At 33.8% G+C, this 19,652-nt stretch overlaps 1 protein-coding gene across 2 annotated transcripts; it reads right to left on the bottom strand.

Annotated features, from left to right (window-relative positions):
* Positions 1–14,353: 14,353 nt before the first annotated feature.
* On the bottom strand, positions 14,354–18,509 carry LOC105766020 (uncharacterized). 2 transcript variants are annotated; one of them, XM_052631643.1, is made up of 6 exons: positions 18,152–18,509; positions 16,482–16,606; positions 16,220–16,384; positions 15,743–15,865; positions 15,298–15,441; positions 14,354–14,944 (listed from the first exon to the last, which is right to left on the bottom strand). In XM_052631643.1, exons 2-6 carry the CDS (start codon positions 16,596–16,598, stop codon positions 14,474–14,476), a joined length of 1,020 nt encoding a protein of 339 aa, XP_052487603.1. In that variant the 5' UTR covers positions 16,599–16,606; positions 18,152–18,509; the 3' UTR covers positions 14,354–14,473. The 2 variants fall into 2 exon arrangements, with proteins under 2 accessions (XP_052487603.1, XP_012440767.1); XM_012585313.2 differs by having other exon boundaries at positions 16,482–16,615; positions 18,152–18,508.
* Between the last annotated feature and the right edge of the window lie 1,143 nt (positions 18,510–19,652).

Consider the following 19,652-nt stretch of genomic DNA (forward strand, 5'->3'; position numbering starts at 1 on the left):
AATATTAAGTCTCGTTTAAATAAATGAAATTTGATGGATACAGGATTCCCGAATTGGTTGTGGTCCTGCATGTGTTGTGAACACACCACAGCTCGAAAGAACATCCCATTATTAGCTCTCATGAGTATCCCGATATTTGGCTCTCATGAGCTTCCCATTATTTGGTTCTTGCGAGCTTCCCGTTAATAGCTCTTCGGAGCATCTTGGTTGGTTGTGATCCTGCATGTGCTGTGGACACACCGCAGCTCTTATGAGCGTCCCGATATATGGCTCTTCAGAGCTTCCCGATTAAAGACTCTTTCATGAGCTTCCCGATTAATTGGCTCTCCGGAGCTTCCAGCTATTAGCTCGCTTGAACCTTTCTGATATTGGCTCGTATGAGTTTCCCGTTACATGGCGCACATGAGCTTCCCATTATATGGCTTGAGAGAGAACTTCTTGTTTATGTACTCATGTGAGCATTCTCGAATATGAATTGATGGATTTCAGATTTGTACACTTGGTCTGTACTACCTGTGTATCCATTGATATTTTAAATGATTCAATGGGAAAAATCTTGATATGAGAAAATATATGTATTCAAAGTGAATTTATTACCCATATATACCTGAAATACATGGAAATTGATATATGTGATCACAAGATGAGGAAAGTTATGAACATGAAATTTTGATATTTGATGAGCTCATACATGTTTCTGAAATTCATGTGAAATACATGACTAACATGTTTGTGAGATTATGTCTGTTTAGGCTAATTGCCAAATTACTTTGGATGTATTTTGTATGCTTACCTTAAATGTAAATGAATGGCAAGTTAATTTCCCGTTATACGAATTTACTGAGCATTTAAATGCTTACTCTATTTTATTTCTTCTGTTTTATAGTAATTCAGAAACTTGTTGGATTGGAAGCTTGGCAGAGATATCTCACACTATCCTTCAGCTCATTTCGGTATATGTAACGAACTAAATTTTGGTTATAATGGCATGTATAGGTTGAATTGGGCCATTGATGGCATGTATGTGTTTTGGTTGTAACTAGCCATTGGAATAGCTTGTGATAGATGTGTTTTGGTGAGATATAAGAGTTTATATATGTTTGAAATGAATAAGTGATAGAAATCATATAGATATATTGATGAATGAATGAAATGACATATTTAGTACAAAGATGATTTTATAAGTATTAGGTTAATTTGATAAAAATAAAGACTTAGTCATATGTATTGATATGTTATGCATGATACTAGGTATTGGCTTGATTTAAATGCATTGTATTGGCTTGTGAATGTGATGATGTGTGAATGTAAGTGGAAGACAAATTGGGTGAGAAATAAGGCTTGAAAATGGCCTATTTCGTACACACGGGCAGAGACACGGGCGTGTGTCTTAGCCGTGTGTGATACACGGCCAAGCACATGGGTGTGTGGTTTGGTCGTGTGTCCCCTGCATCTTTAAATTTTAAAACAGAATGCTCAAAATTTTTCGTGTGTCCCTTGCATCTCGGAAAAAAATTTAAATTTTGCAAAAAAAATCTCTAAGTACCCAGTTTAGTCCCGACTTGTTTCTAATGCATGTTTTGGGCCTCGAGGGCACATATAAGAGACTTTATGAATAATTTTTGATATGAGTGTTAAATAATATGAAATGTCTGTGTTTGATCTGTATATTTTGGTAATGCTCCGTAACCTTGTTCTGACGATGAATATGGGTTAGGGGTGATACATGCAGGACCACAACCAATCCGGAAACCCTTAATGACCATGTCATTTGCATCCATCGAATTTCTTAGGGTCAAACGGGACTTGGTACTTGTTAGATATTTACGGATATGTGATCAATACTTATACATGACAATTATACATTTCACAACATAACATTCAATTTAAAGATATAAACATACAATTTAGTTACACGAACTTACCTCGACAAGTGTTCGTAGATTTGTAAGTTACTAATCTGATGCTTTTTATTTTCCTCTATCCAATTCTGTACCAGGTCTATCCAGATCTATACGAATGAATTTAGCTCAATTTAATAAAATTTCACATTCAATTCAGTCTAGTACACATCTTAGGCAAAATTACTATTTTGCCTCTATACTTTTAATTAATTACGATTTTGTATGTAGGCTCGAATAATGAAATTCATACAATTTAATCCCTATTCCAAGCCTAGCCAATTTTCATGTATAATAATAGAAGCCCATGTGTTTCATAAAATTTAGAATTTTTCCATGGATTTTCATATTTTTAATTTAGTCCCTAAATCATAATTTCATCAAAATTCACTTTACAAAAGTGGTTTATCTATGGAAAAACCCTATTACTTTGATAGTTTTACAAATTAATCCCTGAGATAGCTAGATTAAGCTACTACAATCTCGAAAACTTAAAAATCATTAAAAACATGACAAGAACACTCACCTAATTAAGCAAAATAAGCTTGCTTGAGCTCAACTACCATGGCCGGGGTTTCCATGTCTTATTTTAGGAAAGATGATGAAAAATTATGATTTTTTATTATTTAATTCATTTATCATCTTTTATTTAATCATCATTATCTACAAACTCCTCTAAATGGTCTATTTGCCATATAAGGACCTCCAAATTTGAATTCCATAGCTATTTGGTACCTTTAGCTACTAGAATTCAACTTTTTAACTTTATGCAATTTGGTCCATTTCATCAAATTAAATATGAACTCAGTAAAATTTCTTAACGAAATTTTTATACGGTATTCCTATCATACTGTAGACCATAAAATAATATTAAAATAAATTTTCTTCCTGCCTCGAATTTGTGGTCCTGAAACCACTATTCTGATTTCACTGAAAAGGGGTTGTTCCGGTTTACTGATTGATGGGAAATGAAATTAACCAACACAAGTATGCATGTGAAGTGATCCTAAATGGACCTACAATGATGGATTATCTTCAAAACATAGAACATGGGATGCTACTCTATTTTACTCCATTTTCAGTTCCAAATTAAGAAACGAGCAAATAGTTAATTAATACAACAATGCTTCAAAACATAGAACATGGGATGCTACTCTATTTTACTCCCTTTTCAGTTCCAAATTAAGAAACGAGCAAATAGTTAATTAATACAACAATGTCATCGCTGCTAGATGAGTGTATTGGGGAATCAGTTGCAATACTCATCTGCAAAATTATAGAGCCAAATGGAAACTCTAATAATTGAAAATTTTAAGAAAAAATAAAGAATCAAAATACTAGAACTAAATCAGTTACAAAACTCATCTCCAAAATTACAGAGCCAACAAAGAAAAATAGAATTCAAACTATTTTAAAAAAATCAAATATTTGAACTGAATCACTTACAACATTCATCTGTAGAATTACAGAACCAAATTACAAAATACTGATACATGTGCTTAAATAGTAAATTATAAATTGCACTAATATTATAAAACATAAATCCTTGACAGGTTACTTCTTGTTCAAGTTTTTCTTTCAAAACTTTTAGGCCACTAACTTGTATTCCTCGTATATTGGAAAAAAGAAATGACAAAAATCAAGTTATTACTAACATATTTCAAAGCATGGTCAATACTCAATATTGAGCTAAGAAGCTGCCATAGAAAACCATGAAACAATGACCAAATACCATTGGCAAAATTACTTGATGTTGGCCTTTGATAATAAAAGACAAAAAGCATTATCTTTGCATTACATGAAAATACAGACCACTAAACTACAAATATCAAACAAGTTCGAATGATCCTAATGGCCTTACATTGCTTACTATAGATGATATCTTGCAAAGAAAACACGACTATCCATTTAACGAGTCCAAGTACATTGACACGTACACAACTTTACATGAATCATGTTTTTCAATGCTTAATTCGTATTATATATATAAGGATCCTAGTAGGGGTATAGCATACACAAAAAGTCAACATAGCTAGAGTTTGCATTTCAATCATATTAATGTAGCTGAATTTAATAGATTTCAAATTTTACTAATAGATGAAGAACTATCAATCATGCTTTTTAATGCTTAATTGTTTTCTTACTTAATTCAGAATAACCCTTTATGTAGTTCAATATTCTCTTGGTTTATGTTCAAGAAAGCTAAAAATTATACATTAAGAGCTATAGGTGCTTATTATTTTTTCAAATATTCTTGCAACCATTTAAGGATCATAGACATCTACAAACCTGAGAGGAAAAGCCTACCTCAACTCGCCCGTGCAATACAATGATTTTTTAGCTAAATTATTTGCTTTCACCACTTCTTTGGCTGCAATTAACAAAAAAAATTAAAGGATATATCACGAGCCATCAAATCTAGGTCAATTTACCCAAAAACCATATCTACCCAATTCATCAAAACCTAAACAGAATCATACTAACACTTCAACAACAATAAGATTTCAAGATTAGTATTTTAAAGGATATATCATGAGCCATCAAATCTAGGTCAATTTAGATGGAAAAATAATTTTTGTTTAAGCAATAATAAAAGGGAAAAAGGGGATCGAGTGAAGAAATACGGTACCTCTTTGAGGATTCCAATGCTGGAAACTGGAGAATAATGTGAAAAAGAGTAAACTTTGAAGAAATTTTGGAGCTTTTTAGGTTACATTAGAGAGTGTAAGGAGTTGGAATTCGAACAATGATGGTGATCTGGTGGACGTCGGAAGGTGTGATTGGTGGCGCCAGACGGTTCCCGGAGGTGACTGACATTGAAGATTTTGGGAGCTTTCAAATTAGGGATTTTGAAAGGGTTAGGGTCTTAAGGATTTTGAATAAGGAGAAGTTTGAATCGTGATTTTTAGTTTTAGTTTTAGAATTTTTACTTTTATTTATTAATTTATTAAATTATTTGTAGTTTTTAGGATTGAGTTGGGTTGGGTTTATATATATATATATATTGGATTCATTAGGTTTATATTAGGCTAGGCCGGTGGTTGTTGGGGTTTGGGTCTAGGTGGGTAGTGGCCTAATATTTATATATTATAATATTATTTATTAAATTCAATTAATTCGGTTAATTGTTCGATTTCGAGCAGAATTAACCGTTAACCAAACTTCCAAAAAATTATTAGTTGACCCCAACTGAATTTTTTCGGTTAATTGACTGATTAACCGAATTTGGTTGGTTAACCGAAAAATTCAGTTTTACCCAAAATTTGCACACCCTTACTTCTCAATCTCACTACTCGGTAAAACTATATTGAACCATCTAAGGATAAACTCTCCTATTGGTCTCGTTTATCTAGGTTTTTCCATAAAGCCGTCAATTCTAATGTATTAAGCATTTCAATATAATCGAACAACCAACTAATCAATAATACACATTAACTTAAGTTAACAAACAACCAATCAACCCAACCATCTAACAATTTAGCACAAGATAAAACTTATATCCAAACGAATATTTCATCAAACAGTTAATAAGCACAATATAGAGATAAGGATAAGAAATGCACATTTAAATGTGGAACCAATGGCACCCAAAAGTTTCATCCATCTTCATTTACAAAGTTTTGTCCAAGAAACAAGAAAGAAAATTACAAGAATAAAATCTACTCTAAAAAGAAAAGAGAAAGCCTAAATTAAAAATGAAAAGAAAACCTAACCTTAAAACTATGGAAAACTAGAGGAAACTATTAACTAATAAAATCTTAAATGAAAGGCTTATAGTGTTGTATTTATAGTTTACTATCATTTAACCTAACAATGACCATTTTTCCCTTAAGTAAAAAGAAGACATATGCTTGTTTGAAGACAAAATTATCCTTACAGTTTTTTCACTTGTCATGCTTGGTTATCGTGGTACCCACAACAGGCTTGAGATTGGGAGTATTGGAGGTCTCGGTATCATAATACCCATGGTTTGGTATGAGATACCACTATAGATGACCTATATCTCCTCATTTTAGCATTGTTAGGGGTATCACGACTTCCATGCTTTGATATCACGATACCTCCCTTCCAAGTGATGTTTTTTTCACGTTCAGGCTACTATCAACTCCCTATAACACTCAATCAACTTTTTAGGTTCCCTATGACACGATTGGCCAATTTGTGTCGCAAAAATGACTTAAAACTAAGAAAAACAATTTATTAACAACAAAATTAAAAATGGACAAAAATATATATATAAGACACTTAAATTGCTTGAGAATAAGCTCCTTAAGTGTAATGGAGAGCCTAAATTGATGTATCAAATTACGACAGATCATCTCCCCTAAGGTTAACATAGTGCTTCTGTAATACCACAAACCAGGCCTAGACGTTATGGTATTATCTGGTGTGTCACATTGAAGTGTCTCTCGAAAATTTGGCTTGTTGACAAACTTATTTCTTAGTTTTGGAAACCTCTTATTAATAAACAACGGAGCACTTATTCATATGCTTGCTTTGTTAACTGCTTCTTGTTATATTAAGTTGATTTAAAATGCGGAAGCGTGTTAAAAACTCTAATGTTTAAAGCTCGTGTCCTTGAAAACAGTAATTATTTTGAAAATCTGTTTTCAAATAATTAGCAATATAAAATATAAAATTAAAAACCCAATTAAAAATTTAAAACCAAATTAAAAGGCCTTATTACAAAAACCAAAACCCAACTTATTAATTAAAATAAAAATAGAAGCTAAGGTGTACAGCAGTGATTGTGTGGCCACTTCCGAGTCTCTCGCTGCACCGAACCGCCTATGTCTGAAGATTACCTGCACAGTTAAAAGAGAGGGTGAGTTTACGAAAAACTCAATGTGTAATCCTCTACCAAACAATCAACATACAACATGCAGAATCAGTCTGGGCCTGAGCCCTATACAGTAGCAGTGTGTGGGCCATAGCACAATACAATTACAGAGTGTGGGCCTTAGCCCAATACATTAACCAGTACAAATGCAGTAATGCAACCTATCCCAATCCAGCAAACACACCACTCCGTACCACCAACACACCATGTGGGGATAAAATCGCCCCACCTAGCCAACACACCAATATCGCAATAAAGTCGCCAAGATCAATAATGCAAAGAAAGTCGCCAGAATAATGTCGCAGCAGAGCCGCCAAGATCGATATCACAACAGAGCGCCAAGAAGATTTGTGGCAAAGCCACCAGAACAGTACACTTCCCCTATATCAGAACCCCAACCCTATGCAGTATGTCATGTCATAAATCATACGTGTATGTAATATGTCATACTCAGTAACAATAATATAATTATCATAAAGCAAAATGATCATACATAGCATAAGGCCTTAACAATCATTTCATCTGCTAGGGATATAGTGGTAATTTTACCCTTCGGGGGCATTTTGATAATTTTACCTATTGAGGGTATTTCGGTAATTTTATCCTTCGGGGGCATTTCGATAATTTTACCCTTTGGGGGTATTTTGATAATTTTACCCTTCGAGGGTATTTCAATAATTTTTTCCATCGAGGGTATTTTAATAATTTTACTCTTTAGGGGTATTTCAGTAATTTTACCCTTTGAGGGTATTTCGATAATTTTACCTTCGAGGGTATTTCGATAATTTTACCCTTTGAGGGTATTTCAGTAATTTTACCCTTCGAGAGTATTTCGGTAATTTTACTCATCGAGGGTATTTTGGTAATTTTACCCATCGAAGGTATTTTGATAATTTTACCCTTCGAGGGTATTTCAATAATTTACCCACGAATCGAAAGTTGGGCTTACCACTCGAGCGTTCGCACACCCGTGTGGTCTCAATCACCGTGTTCACGGCTTTTCGGCTCTTGCCGCTTTTCAGTGTGGTCTCAATCGCACACCTGTTTGTGAAAATGCACTAAGATTCCCAAATACCCCAAAATCTGCATTCAAACACGTTTTCCATAAATCGATAAACAATAAGGCTAATCCCCTTCTTTTACAACCTTGACCCAAAACTAAACTAACACTTGCCTCGACTAACAAAAATGGCTCAGCCCTCTTTTACAACCGATGACGATCGACTTCAACCTTGCCGACAAATATCTGCAATACAACCCCTCATTAAACAGTATTGCGTATTTCTGTGGTTGGAAACCACACATGATCATATGCATACCATAGAATATTCGGCCATCACAGAAAAGAAGGCTAGCCTACCTACCTTGATCGAGGAATAAGGGAGATATCAACGACTTTACAACGCTCACACTGCACCACACCTCGAGGAAAACCTTAACACCGCGACAAGCAACGTATCGAGAGAAAAACATCAGCAGTCAAAAATCAAAGTATTATGGAAGAGGTTATCCAATTTTAGGAAGAGAAAAGAAGAGGACAGAGTGAAAAGCAGCACTTACCCGTAGTCAACAATACTTGCAACACAAAAATGGAGAGGAGAAGAAGAGATGAGAAGAGAAGATTCGACACAAAAAGAAGAAGAAAGAGGAAAAAGGATCTAGTAGAGGATACAAAAACTATTCAGCCACCCCAATCAAAAAGAAAAAGATAGGAAAAGTAGGAAAAAGTAGATGAGCAAACCCGAGAGGTTCCCAAGGTCCTTTGCGAAAATTGGCACAAAAAAAACAAAAGGGAGAAAGAAAAATTAAACAAAATCGAAGCAAACAGAGTAAAGAAAGACCCCCAAATCGATTACCCTTCTAACTAAAGAGCAAATTCGGCATAAAACCCCTTCCCCAGTTGATTTTCCAAGTTGGAATACCCCCCAAACGGCACACTCTCCTCCTCTCCCACAAACTCCTTGATTTTCTCCATCAAATCCTCCCCAACTCCCTCTATGACCAGTTCAAACTCCCTTAAGCAGTATTCTAATCCAACTCCACCACCTACCCAGCTCAAATAGCAAAATAAATACTCTACTGCCCAACATAGGACTTGAACCTCAGACCTCACAATTACTCAACACACCACCTTGCCACTAGACCACAAGCTCTTGCTGTGTCATAAAACAAACACTATTATTTTTAAAGCTTATATACTAGCGACCAGGTTCATTTAAGAGAAAAATTAAAAACTCTGCAAAAGCCAAGGCTTCTCAAACACTCCTATACACACCCAAATCACTTAGCCATTAAAGCAAACAAGCAATTTGTGTCATAACATGCAGAAATTAAAAGCTTATATTTTGGGGCATTACATCTTCCAAATTCGTACACCTGAATGAGGAAGATGGAACTCAATTTATATTTCTCTTTTTAAATTTTATGAGAAAAAAGATCAACATAAGTTTAAAGGTAGCTGGAAAATTTGGTCGAAAAAACTAAACTAGGATAAATTCCTAGGAAATTTTGGATGGGTCACAAACGGTTCCGCTTAAAACCCAAACTCCTAGACAAAACTTCCTTTAATGTAATTTTAAGTAAAATAACAAAACTTTTAGAGAAAGAAGAACGAGGGAGACGAGAAGCATGATAGAAGATATGTTTTTTGTTGTGCAAAATATGAGGAAGACAACTTCATATTTATATTGTTAGTTGAAAGGCAAAATAGTAAAACTGCAGGGGAAAAAAGTTAAAACTAGCATATATAGTTTTCTAAAAAAGTTAAAAAAAGATATTTTCTGTTGACCAGATTTTTCTTTACTTTCTGAAAAATAATACAGGACTTTTATCCAAAAATAAACATGTGCGGTATGTAGAAACGTCCTAACACCGACATGCACCGAGCTAGACGGCGACGACGATGTGAGTGTGTTAGGCCTTTAGCCTAATTACTCAATGAGGGTAAGGAGTAAGTCTATTTTAAACCCTTTCATTATCCTATACACAATCAATGTGAGATTTATTTGCATTACCCACATTCCCCCACTAATGCAAAGAAATAAATATTTTTGAAAAATAGGGAAAAATGCAGATGTGGAATTAGTCGCTTAAGTACTAGTATCTGTTAGATTGACACTAATACATAGTGAAATGATCAATTCTTATCTTAAGAAGTGAACGAATTTGGAACTTGTTAAAATACGAGTAAACTCATAACACACGACTAATCTCAAGTCCAATTGAGTTCCACGATAGATCAACAATTTAGCCGTTATACCTTGGGATGTTGGTAAGTGCTCTAGAAAAATGACCTAATGTCTTTCACAGAAGGTGGCTAATCCTTCACACTTACATAGGTGATTCCATCAAGTCTACCTTAGTATAGACCACCTAGACCATGGCTATGAAATCATTAAGAGCATTTATTAAGCTTAACTTCTCAGTTTAAAAATTCGGTGAATATATCAAGTCTACCTCACTAGGACCACCCAAAGCCTGAGATATGAATTCATTAAGAACATTTAGTGGCTCATCCTATAAATTTGGTAAGTTCATCAAGTTTGTCTCAATAGGAACCCCCGAAATCTGGGTTATGAACTCATTAAAAACATCTAGAAGTTCATCCTATAAATTTGGTGAATTTATCAAGTCTATCTTAATAGGACCATCCAAACTCTGGGCTATGAACTCATTAAAAGCACAGAGCTCATCCTTATACATCATAGGGATAAGTAAAGATGTATATTATGAGTCTATCCATGGTTTCGTTTGACCACATTGAACTTAGAAAACTAAGTTGGGTATCCACCGTGAACTCCTCAACTAATGGGCTTAAGACCTATCCCCCATGATGAATCAAGAACCATTTTCCTACATAACCCTTTAGCTCGTGGATCAACTAGGTTACTCTCAGATCTTACGTACTCCAAGGTGATTACTCCATTCTTTATTAAATGTCTCACACATTCATGTCTTATTCATATATGCCTTTGCTTGCCATTGTAAGCCTGATTTTGAGCAACACAAATGGTGACTTGTGAGCCGCATAATAAAGACACAGGAGGTGCAGGTTTCCCCCATAAAGGAATCTTTGTAAGTAGATTCCTAAGCCACTTGACCTCTTTGCCGACTAAATCAAGAGCTATAAACTCTAATTTCATGGTGGAGTGAGCAACACACGTCTTTTTCGTAGACTTCCAAGAAATGGCTGATCCACCCAAAGTAAACACATAACCACTGGTAAAGTTGACCTCATAATTATCAGATACCCAGTTTGCATTACAGTATCCCTCTAGGACTACAGGGTATCCAATAAATTGCAATCCCCAAGTCGTCGTACCTTTGAAGTACTCAAACAAATGCTTAAGAGCATTCTAATGTTCACCACTTAAGTTATGGGTATATCTACTCAGTCTACTAATAGCATAGGCAATATCTGGACGAGTATGATTCATTAAAAACATAAGACTCCCAATAATTTTAGCATACTCAAGTTGCAATACACTCTTCCCTTTATTCTTCTTCAGTTGTATGCTAGGGTCATAGGGAGTTTTCATAGGGATTATATCAAAATTTTAAATTTCTTCAACACTTTCTCAATATAATGAGATTGGTTAAGGAAAATACCTTATCTATTTTAGTAACCTTAATCCCTAGTATTACATCTACCTCTCCCAAGTCAGTCATTTCGAATTTAGTTGATAAGAAATTTTTTGTTTCCTTAATGGCTTCTATGTGTGTACTAAAAATCAATAAGCCATCCACATGTAGACTTATGATAACACAATATAAACCAAATCGTTTTTAATACACACATGCATCAACATCATTAACAACAAAGCCATAACTAAGGATAGTCTTGTGAAATTTCTCATACCATTGTTTTGGAGCTTGTTGAGACCGTACAGAGACTTCTTGAGTTTTCATACTTTGACTTCCTACCCAGGTTCCACAAAGCCTAAAGGTTTCTCCATATAGATTTCCTAATATAAATCACCATTAAAGAAAGCAGTCTTCACATCCATCTGATGCACAAGTAAGTTGTGAACAGAAGCTAAAGCAAACAAAACACGAATGGTTGAGATCTTAGTATGTATCGAAAAAATCAACTCCAAATTTTTGAAATAGTCTTACCTTATACCTTTATATTGATTGTCTAGGCTAAATTTCTTTCTAGAAACCCATTTATTAGTAATAGGTTTACAACCTTTAGGCAAGTCCAGTAACTCGCAAGTATGAATAGACATAATAGGTTGTAGCTCATCGTTAAGAGCATCTCTCCAAAAACTAGCATCAATTGATTTTACAGCTTCATCATTTGTTTTTGGATCCTCATCTATTAGGAAAGTATGAGCAACAGAATCACTTATTGAGTCTAAATTAACAATTTCGGTTATAAAAGAAGTAAGGAAGCCAGGACCAAAACTAGTTACAGCTTTTTGTCTTTTAATTTCGGTTATAAAAGAAGTAAGGAAGGCAGGACCAAAACTAGTTGCAGCTTTTTGTCTTTTACTCCTCCTAGGTTAATCATCATATTGAGCATCTTTAGCATGTTTACTAGAAGAGGAAAAAGCATGTTCATCTAATTATATGTCATGCATTATAACATATTTCTTTAAAGGAAATATTTTTCGAAGAAAATAACTTTTCTAGATTTACAAATGGAATGATCACGCAAGGACATAAATCTATATGACACATTGTTTAAAGCATAACCAATAAAAATTTTATCAAATTTTTTAGACCCGATGGTGTTCTTTTTAAAAGCAGGGGTAGACCTACTTTAGCTAAGCACCCCCTACTTTCAAGTATAGCAGATTAAGGGCATAACCTTTTCATAATTCATATGAGGTGCAGTCTAATTTTTTATGAGGCACCCTATTAAGAATGTGTTTTGCAGCAAGTACGGCTCCCCCTACATATTGTCAAACAAGCTAGTGCTTAGAAGTAAGGCATTTGTCATTTCTTTTAAATTTATATTCTTTGTTTTAGCTATGTCATTTTGTTGTGAAGTATAAAGGGCAGTGGTCTTATGCATTATGCCATGTTTCTCACATACTTCTTTTAGGAAATTAGTGCTATATTTATATCTTCTATCAGATCTGACTCATTTTATTCTCCTATCAAGTTGATTTTATACTTTTGTTTTATAAAGAAGAAAGGATTTATCAGCTTCATCTTTTGACCATAAGAGACTCAATAGTGTAAGCAGAAGTATAAACATTAGACACAGTATCAATCACAAACAACCTTCCACTTAGAAAACCTTTTCCTATATAGTTTCCATTATGAGAAAGTACAAGTTTTTCAGATTCAAATACTAGTTTAATATCTATCTTATTCAGAAGTCCACAACTAATCAAGTTTCCACGTAAAACAGGAACATACAACACATTATTTAAAGCAATTATTTTGCCAGAAGTAAACTTAAGTAAAATCTTTCCTTTACTGAGTACTTCCGGATTGCTTGAATTACCCATATAGACTTGTTCACCTTCGACTACATTCTCAAATTTGGTGAACATCTCTCTGTTGGCGCAGAAATGTTTAGAAGAACATGTGTACTATCCACTCAGTGTCATTTTCTACCAGGTTGATCTTGGAGACCACAGCGGCGATCACCTCATATGGATCTTCAATTAGGTGCACTAGTGGTTTGAGTTTGGATAGATCAGAAATGTAGTTGTTAATGACGAGAGACATTGTTTCTATAGTAGTAAGTATTGCTTCTAAATTGTTAGAAATTACTACTGCAAAACAAAGACGTTAGCACAAGTACAAATAATAAAGGAAAGATAAATAAATACTGTGCCGTGAAGAACCCCTACCTTAGAAGCGATTTTTCCCTGATCGGTGTAATCGAAAATGGACATCGCCTCCAAGGTTAACACAATGTTTCCAAATTTGTACACTCGAATAAGGAAGATGGAACTTAATTGATCTTACTCTTTTTTTAAATTTACGAGAAATAAGATCAACATAAGTTTAAAGGTGGTCGAAAAATTTGTCTGGAAAAACCACACAAGGATCAATTCTCAGGAAAGTTTGGAGGGATCATAGACGGTTCTACTTAAAACCCAAACTCCTAGACAAAACTTTTTCTAATGTAATTTTTAGTAAAATAACGAAGCTCTTAGAGAAAAAAGAATGAGGAGACGAGAAGAATGATAGAAGTTATGTTTTTTGTTGTGTGAAATATGAGGAAGATAGCCTCCTATTTGTAGTTAATCCAAACTCATTTTAAACCCGATCATATTAATTTTTAAATAAATTTTAAAAATATATTTATGTTGTTTTTAATTTAATATTTAATAATTATATATATCTATTTATTGCAATTTTACATATGATCATTTTAATATTTTTTAATGTTTACATTATAATAATATTATAAATTTAAATTTTATGAGTTATAAATTACATAATATATAAAAATACAATAATATAAAACATTACAAACTAAAATATGGATCAAACCAAGCTTGGACCTTGAATATTTAAGTCAAATTCCGACCCATACTTTAAATGGACCCATATTTTTTACTGATGCTTATTTTTTAACATAATATTATTGTCCAAACTCTCTCAAGGAGTCTTTAAGCTCGGGCGAGTTGCTTAGCCCATTAACAGGTTTATCCATAAGTGGTTTAAAACTGAGATTAAGTTAAAATGGGAATATGATTACAATATTGTTGAACAAATTTCATATAAAAAATACTCGTGCAACAAAATACAAATGAATTCGAACAAATCAAGCACTCGAGGGTTCCTCCGTCAACAGCTTCCTACGATGCCGCGATAGCTTCCTGTTTCTCCTATGTGACTTCCATCTTTCTTTAATGTCAGAGACCTGCTCGAGTTGGTGATGGTATCCACCTATTTCCTTCGATAACCGAAGCTCCTCTGAAATTTCCGAGTCACGGCCACCCTTGAGTCTGTCGGCCTCGGCAAGTAGATCATTTATCAGCATCTCAGTGGTTTTTGCAGGTATTCCACTTAGATACCATGAAATGGGCGGAGGAGGTGCAATGGCTGGTTGAATTAGTTGGTCTAAGCTCACCTTTGATCCAATCCTTCCTTTACCTCCAGTACACGAACAATACTCCGCCCATGTTTTAGGTTTGAAAGGAAAACAGGTTTTCTCATCGACAAAAAACGGTTCGACTCGCCAGTAACCTTCGAATTTTTTCATGAATCCGGTGCTCATTTGTTTGAACCTCATCTGTTAAACCATGATCATTAGAATTAAGAGTTAACCACTAGTAACCCATGCGCGATCTTTTTGCAAACTTATGCATTGAGTAATCCAACCAAGATAAGTTTTATTTGGACACGGGTCTTTAGTCAGATATAGGTTTTCTGTGTATTTAAGGAATTCTTGAAGAATCATATCTCCATTATCGTGTCACAATATGCATTAGACACTTTGCCTCGGAGACGGGTACTTTCGAGAAACATGAAAAGTCAAAGTAACAAGCTCAAACTACAAACTCGACCCAGCAAAAACAGAAGTCTGGAGAAGGCTCTCTCATGGAATCTATAAAAGCAAATAATCTGGGAAAAACAAATCCATACCGAGTAATCTTCTCTGTTTTGATCCACTAGAACATGAACTGAGATGGTTCCTGACCACCAAAGGAATCTCCACCAAGCTGCTTGTTCCACTTCAACCACCTGTCTTTGACCTTCATCGATTAAAACCTTTCTTGATATCACTTCCTGAAACCAAAGATCAGGTCGAAAAATCTAAAAACCAAACTTCTGAAACTGCTCGAAACATTGAAGCTGTGGGGATGTCATTCCCTCATAAGGATAGTTGCTATGTTACTCGGACTTGAGTGTGTTTCGAATTCTTTCATGCACTGAAGGGTCTTTTGAGGATCATATCCTCGTACCCACATCTGAAAACTTGTCAAACATGGGTGATTTGGGAAAAATAAAGAGTAGAAGCAACATAGGGTAATTGTAACATGATACAAAACTTCTGATTTATTATTGTGGGTGAAACTAGTACACTCACCTTAACGTTTTTAAAAACTCTCCGGTTATCAGGATCAGTGACAATATTATACACAGCATCAGGGGGCAACCCGACATCAATTGTTGCCTTAAGGTAGCAAAGAGAACCTTTCGCTACACTGACCTGCCGAGCATTAGAATTTTAGTACTTAGCAAACTGATCGATTATCAGGAAAAAATATCCAATGAAGCCCAAGAAAGTAAGTAACAGCAATGTGGTGTAAACATTGGATATATAATTTATCTTTTATGATTAGAAACAAAGGTTTTACTTCAATGTCGCTTTTACGAATGAAATAGTACTACAAAAGTATCATGCTTTGTTACTCAAACTCAGATGTGAGCAGGTTTGTGTATTTGGAGAATCTTTGGAGGATCATATCCCAATACCTATGTCCAGACACCATGTTATGGACAGAGGATGAGACTAGCAGCATTCTTCCTAATGAAACCATAAAATTTCCCAATAACTCCTTACCTCTATTTCTGGAGGTGGATTAACCCATGAAGGATTTTCTCTCCAAGCTTGCAATTGTTTCTCTAGATTGATCCCCAATCCGGAAGATGAACCGTTCTTCTTCTCAAGAAAAGAGTTCAACGGTTTTATTCTGTCACCATCTTTGGCTAATCTCTTGAGCTGTGACTGTAAGAAATAAAAAAAAGGAATTTTTCAATCAAAGTCTAATAAAGAAAAACTGATCTATCAGTATGGCATCCGTTAAATAAGAGATATGACTAACCTTAAGGCAGTTTTGAAGTTTGCACGGAAGTTGAACTAAAAATGCAGAAAATGCTGGATCAAGAACCTTGGATTTTCCATTCCTGGGAGTATCTAAGCTTATTCTTTTCCCTTCCATATTCTTACCTGTGAAATCTGAACATTAATACAAATGTTAATCCATTACCAATTAAAAGATATGTTCTTTTTTCAAAAAAAAAATGTTCTTCTTCCAAATATTCTGAAATTTTCGGTGGAACAGCGGATAGCACTTAGTTTTGTTACCCTGCCTCTTCATTTTTCTTAAAATACCCATATTTGGCACATTTTTGGATATGGGTATGGAAATACAATCCCTCAAGACTTCATAAAAAAAATTTAATGCACCTTTATCCGAGTAAGAGTAACATAGGCACTTAGATATCAATTTCTCGAATGCACCTAAGTACAGGATGAAAGATATACATAGAACAAAAGCTTATCTATCAAGGTTAAATGTAAATTTGTCATTCTATGCTATGTTACTCAGACTCAGGTGAGAGTGATGGACAAGTATGTGTCCTAGACACATGATATTCATTTTCTCTACATTGTTCCATTTATTAGGGAGGTCTTTGGAGGATCATATCATCATACTCATCTCCAAAAATATGTCCGACATGGATATCAATATTTCAACAAAAGTTAAAGAGTCGGAGCAAAATAGATCCTATTTACCAAAGATAAGAAAAAACAGACCCTTAGTTAAACTAGCAAATCACACACGCTACACTCTTTAGGATTTTTGTATCTGTAACCTAGGACCTTAGGACATAAACATAAGTAAGAAATCATATTTGGATTCGGTGTTCAGGTTGGATCAAAAACATTACAAAGTATCTTTAATTTCATCTATATTACTTGGATTTGGTGTGACTGTCGGACGCGAGTATACATCCAATACAAATATGTTCAATATTTTTCCAAGATTTTCATGTATTTAGAAGATCTTATGAGGATCTATACACTCTACCACTGTCTAAATATGCGCCAAATTCGGGTGACAAACATGGTTTAATAAAAAATAAGAGTCATGGCAATATAGCTTTTCATCAGCTGGTTAACTGAAAGTACACCTCTCAAAGAAAGTATATGTTTACAAGGAAACCTTGGAAAGACTCCTGCAATCAAATTCAACCAACAATAATCCCCAAATACAAACCCTCGAAACAATTAATCAAATAAAGTTAATCTCCTAAAAAAAAAGCCACATAAAAGATTTATGCATAAATGAAACTATGACAACTTCTTAGCAGTAAATGGTTCTTAGCAAAATCCAAGATCAACTGGAACCGCAATCCATCAAATAGTATGTTTTGAAACAAGAAATAGAATATTTGAATTCAAATTTCATTTGTTATATAAACTATGAAAATATGAAATTCAAGATCATAATTATCTACACGTATTTCAAATTCACCACTCCAAAAAATCGACAAATTATATTTTTTATAAGTTTTTATCATCGAATTTGCACCATTTTAAAATCTGAAATCCAAATTCCCAGGCCAACCTAAAATGTTATGATCAAAAGATAAAGGCGTAGACTAGAAACCCCAGAAACAGAAACGCATGAACATCCGAGCAGAAATCTAACAACACTGGCAATGAAAAATTAATTAAAAAAAAGAGAGAAAAATGGGTTCAACTTACAATGTGAATCTGGCGACAAGAATATTCATTCCAGTTGAGATTCCACGTGAAAAAAAAATCAGTAGTTTAGGCAATAGGAAATTGTGAGTAGAAAACTTTTTGCTTTTGCTTTAGAATTATAGAAGTTAAGCGACAAAACAGTTGAAGCACATGAAACACGCAATTAATTTAAAGGCGGCAACGAGCTTGGTCTTCAGAAAATAAGAAAGTCTTCAACCATTCAACCCCCAGAAACGGAAGATTCCTGTACAACACGTCTAAATTCTGGACTGTGATCTTAATTTATTAATTTGAGACCTTCCTTTTTAACGGGGTTCCATTTTTATTTGGATAATCTCTACTTCTGTATAAATGTAATAATATCTTGGGGTTTTAGACTTCACCGCGTGTCCACCTTTCCTTTTTCCTTTTCAACAAATATAAATGGGTACATTTGTCCAATTGTAAAAAGTTTTTATTTTATATTTAAACTAATAAAATTACAATTTTGACATCCAAATTTAGATAGTTAGATCATTTTAATTATTCTTTTCTTTCCCACCATCCTACTCACTCCCTCACCCCATTCAAGGGATGAGAATTGTTGCTTTTTTCTTTTTATTTTGTCTCCCAAAAATTAAATTGAAATAAACTTTTGGAAGATTCTTTTAATTTTTATTTTGTGTTTATTTAGAAGAAACAAAGAAGAGAAAAAAAATGGGTAAAGGAAACTAGAGATACAGAGAACAGCAGAGGCATTTTGGATTGTTTAAAATATGGGAGGTCCGGTGGGAGAGGAAGAGAAGGAGAGAGATGGGGATAGGGATTCTTGTTTTATTTAATATTAATATAAAATTTAAATTTATTATTATATTTTTAAAATGATTTTTATGTATTTTTTTGAATTTTTTTAGAATTAAGATTAAATTGATATTATTTGTAAACTTTTAGGGTTATTTTTTAAAATTATGATTAAATTGATATAATATGTAAAAATTAAAGGTTAAATTTATTATTATTTGTGGTTTTAACATAAATTATTAAAATTATCAAACTATTTTATAATTTTAATAATTAAATCATTGTGTGATCCGGAAATTTAAAACCCCATCAAGTCTGCTATGATAACACCTGTCCTTATTGAACTGTAGTTGTATTGAATTGGTGGACTGATTTTGATTTGGGGCAAGTGGGCATATAATGATTTCACCGTTTTACATCTAATCAAGCTGAAGCCTTACGTCTGTTATTTATTCCAAACAATTGGGGGCCTTATTATGTAGAGTATGATCATCATTATTGAAATTTGTTCAATTTTGACGATCTAATAGTGTTAGTTCCGAATAAAATTAAAGAAAGTTTTCTTATTCAAAGGTTTTAGTTCTTGATAAAGCAGCGTGTCAGATGATTGATTTATTAACATCTTATTATTATAAAATTACGTGGGTTTGCGTTTTTGTAATCATGATTTCATATATTTTAATTTATTTGTGATAGTTTTTGTTTGTGTTATTTGACTTAT

Source organism: Gossypium raimondii, chromosome 5 (assembly GCF_025698545.1).
Source record: "Gossypium raimondii isolate GPD5lz chromosome 5, ASM2569854v1, whole genome shotgun sequence".
Classification (NCBI taxonomy): domain Eukaryota; kingdom Viridiplantae; phylum Streptophyta; class Magnoliopsida; order Malvales; family Malvaceae; genus Gossypium; species Gossypium raimondii.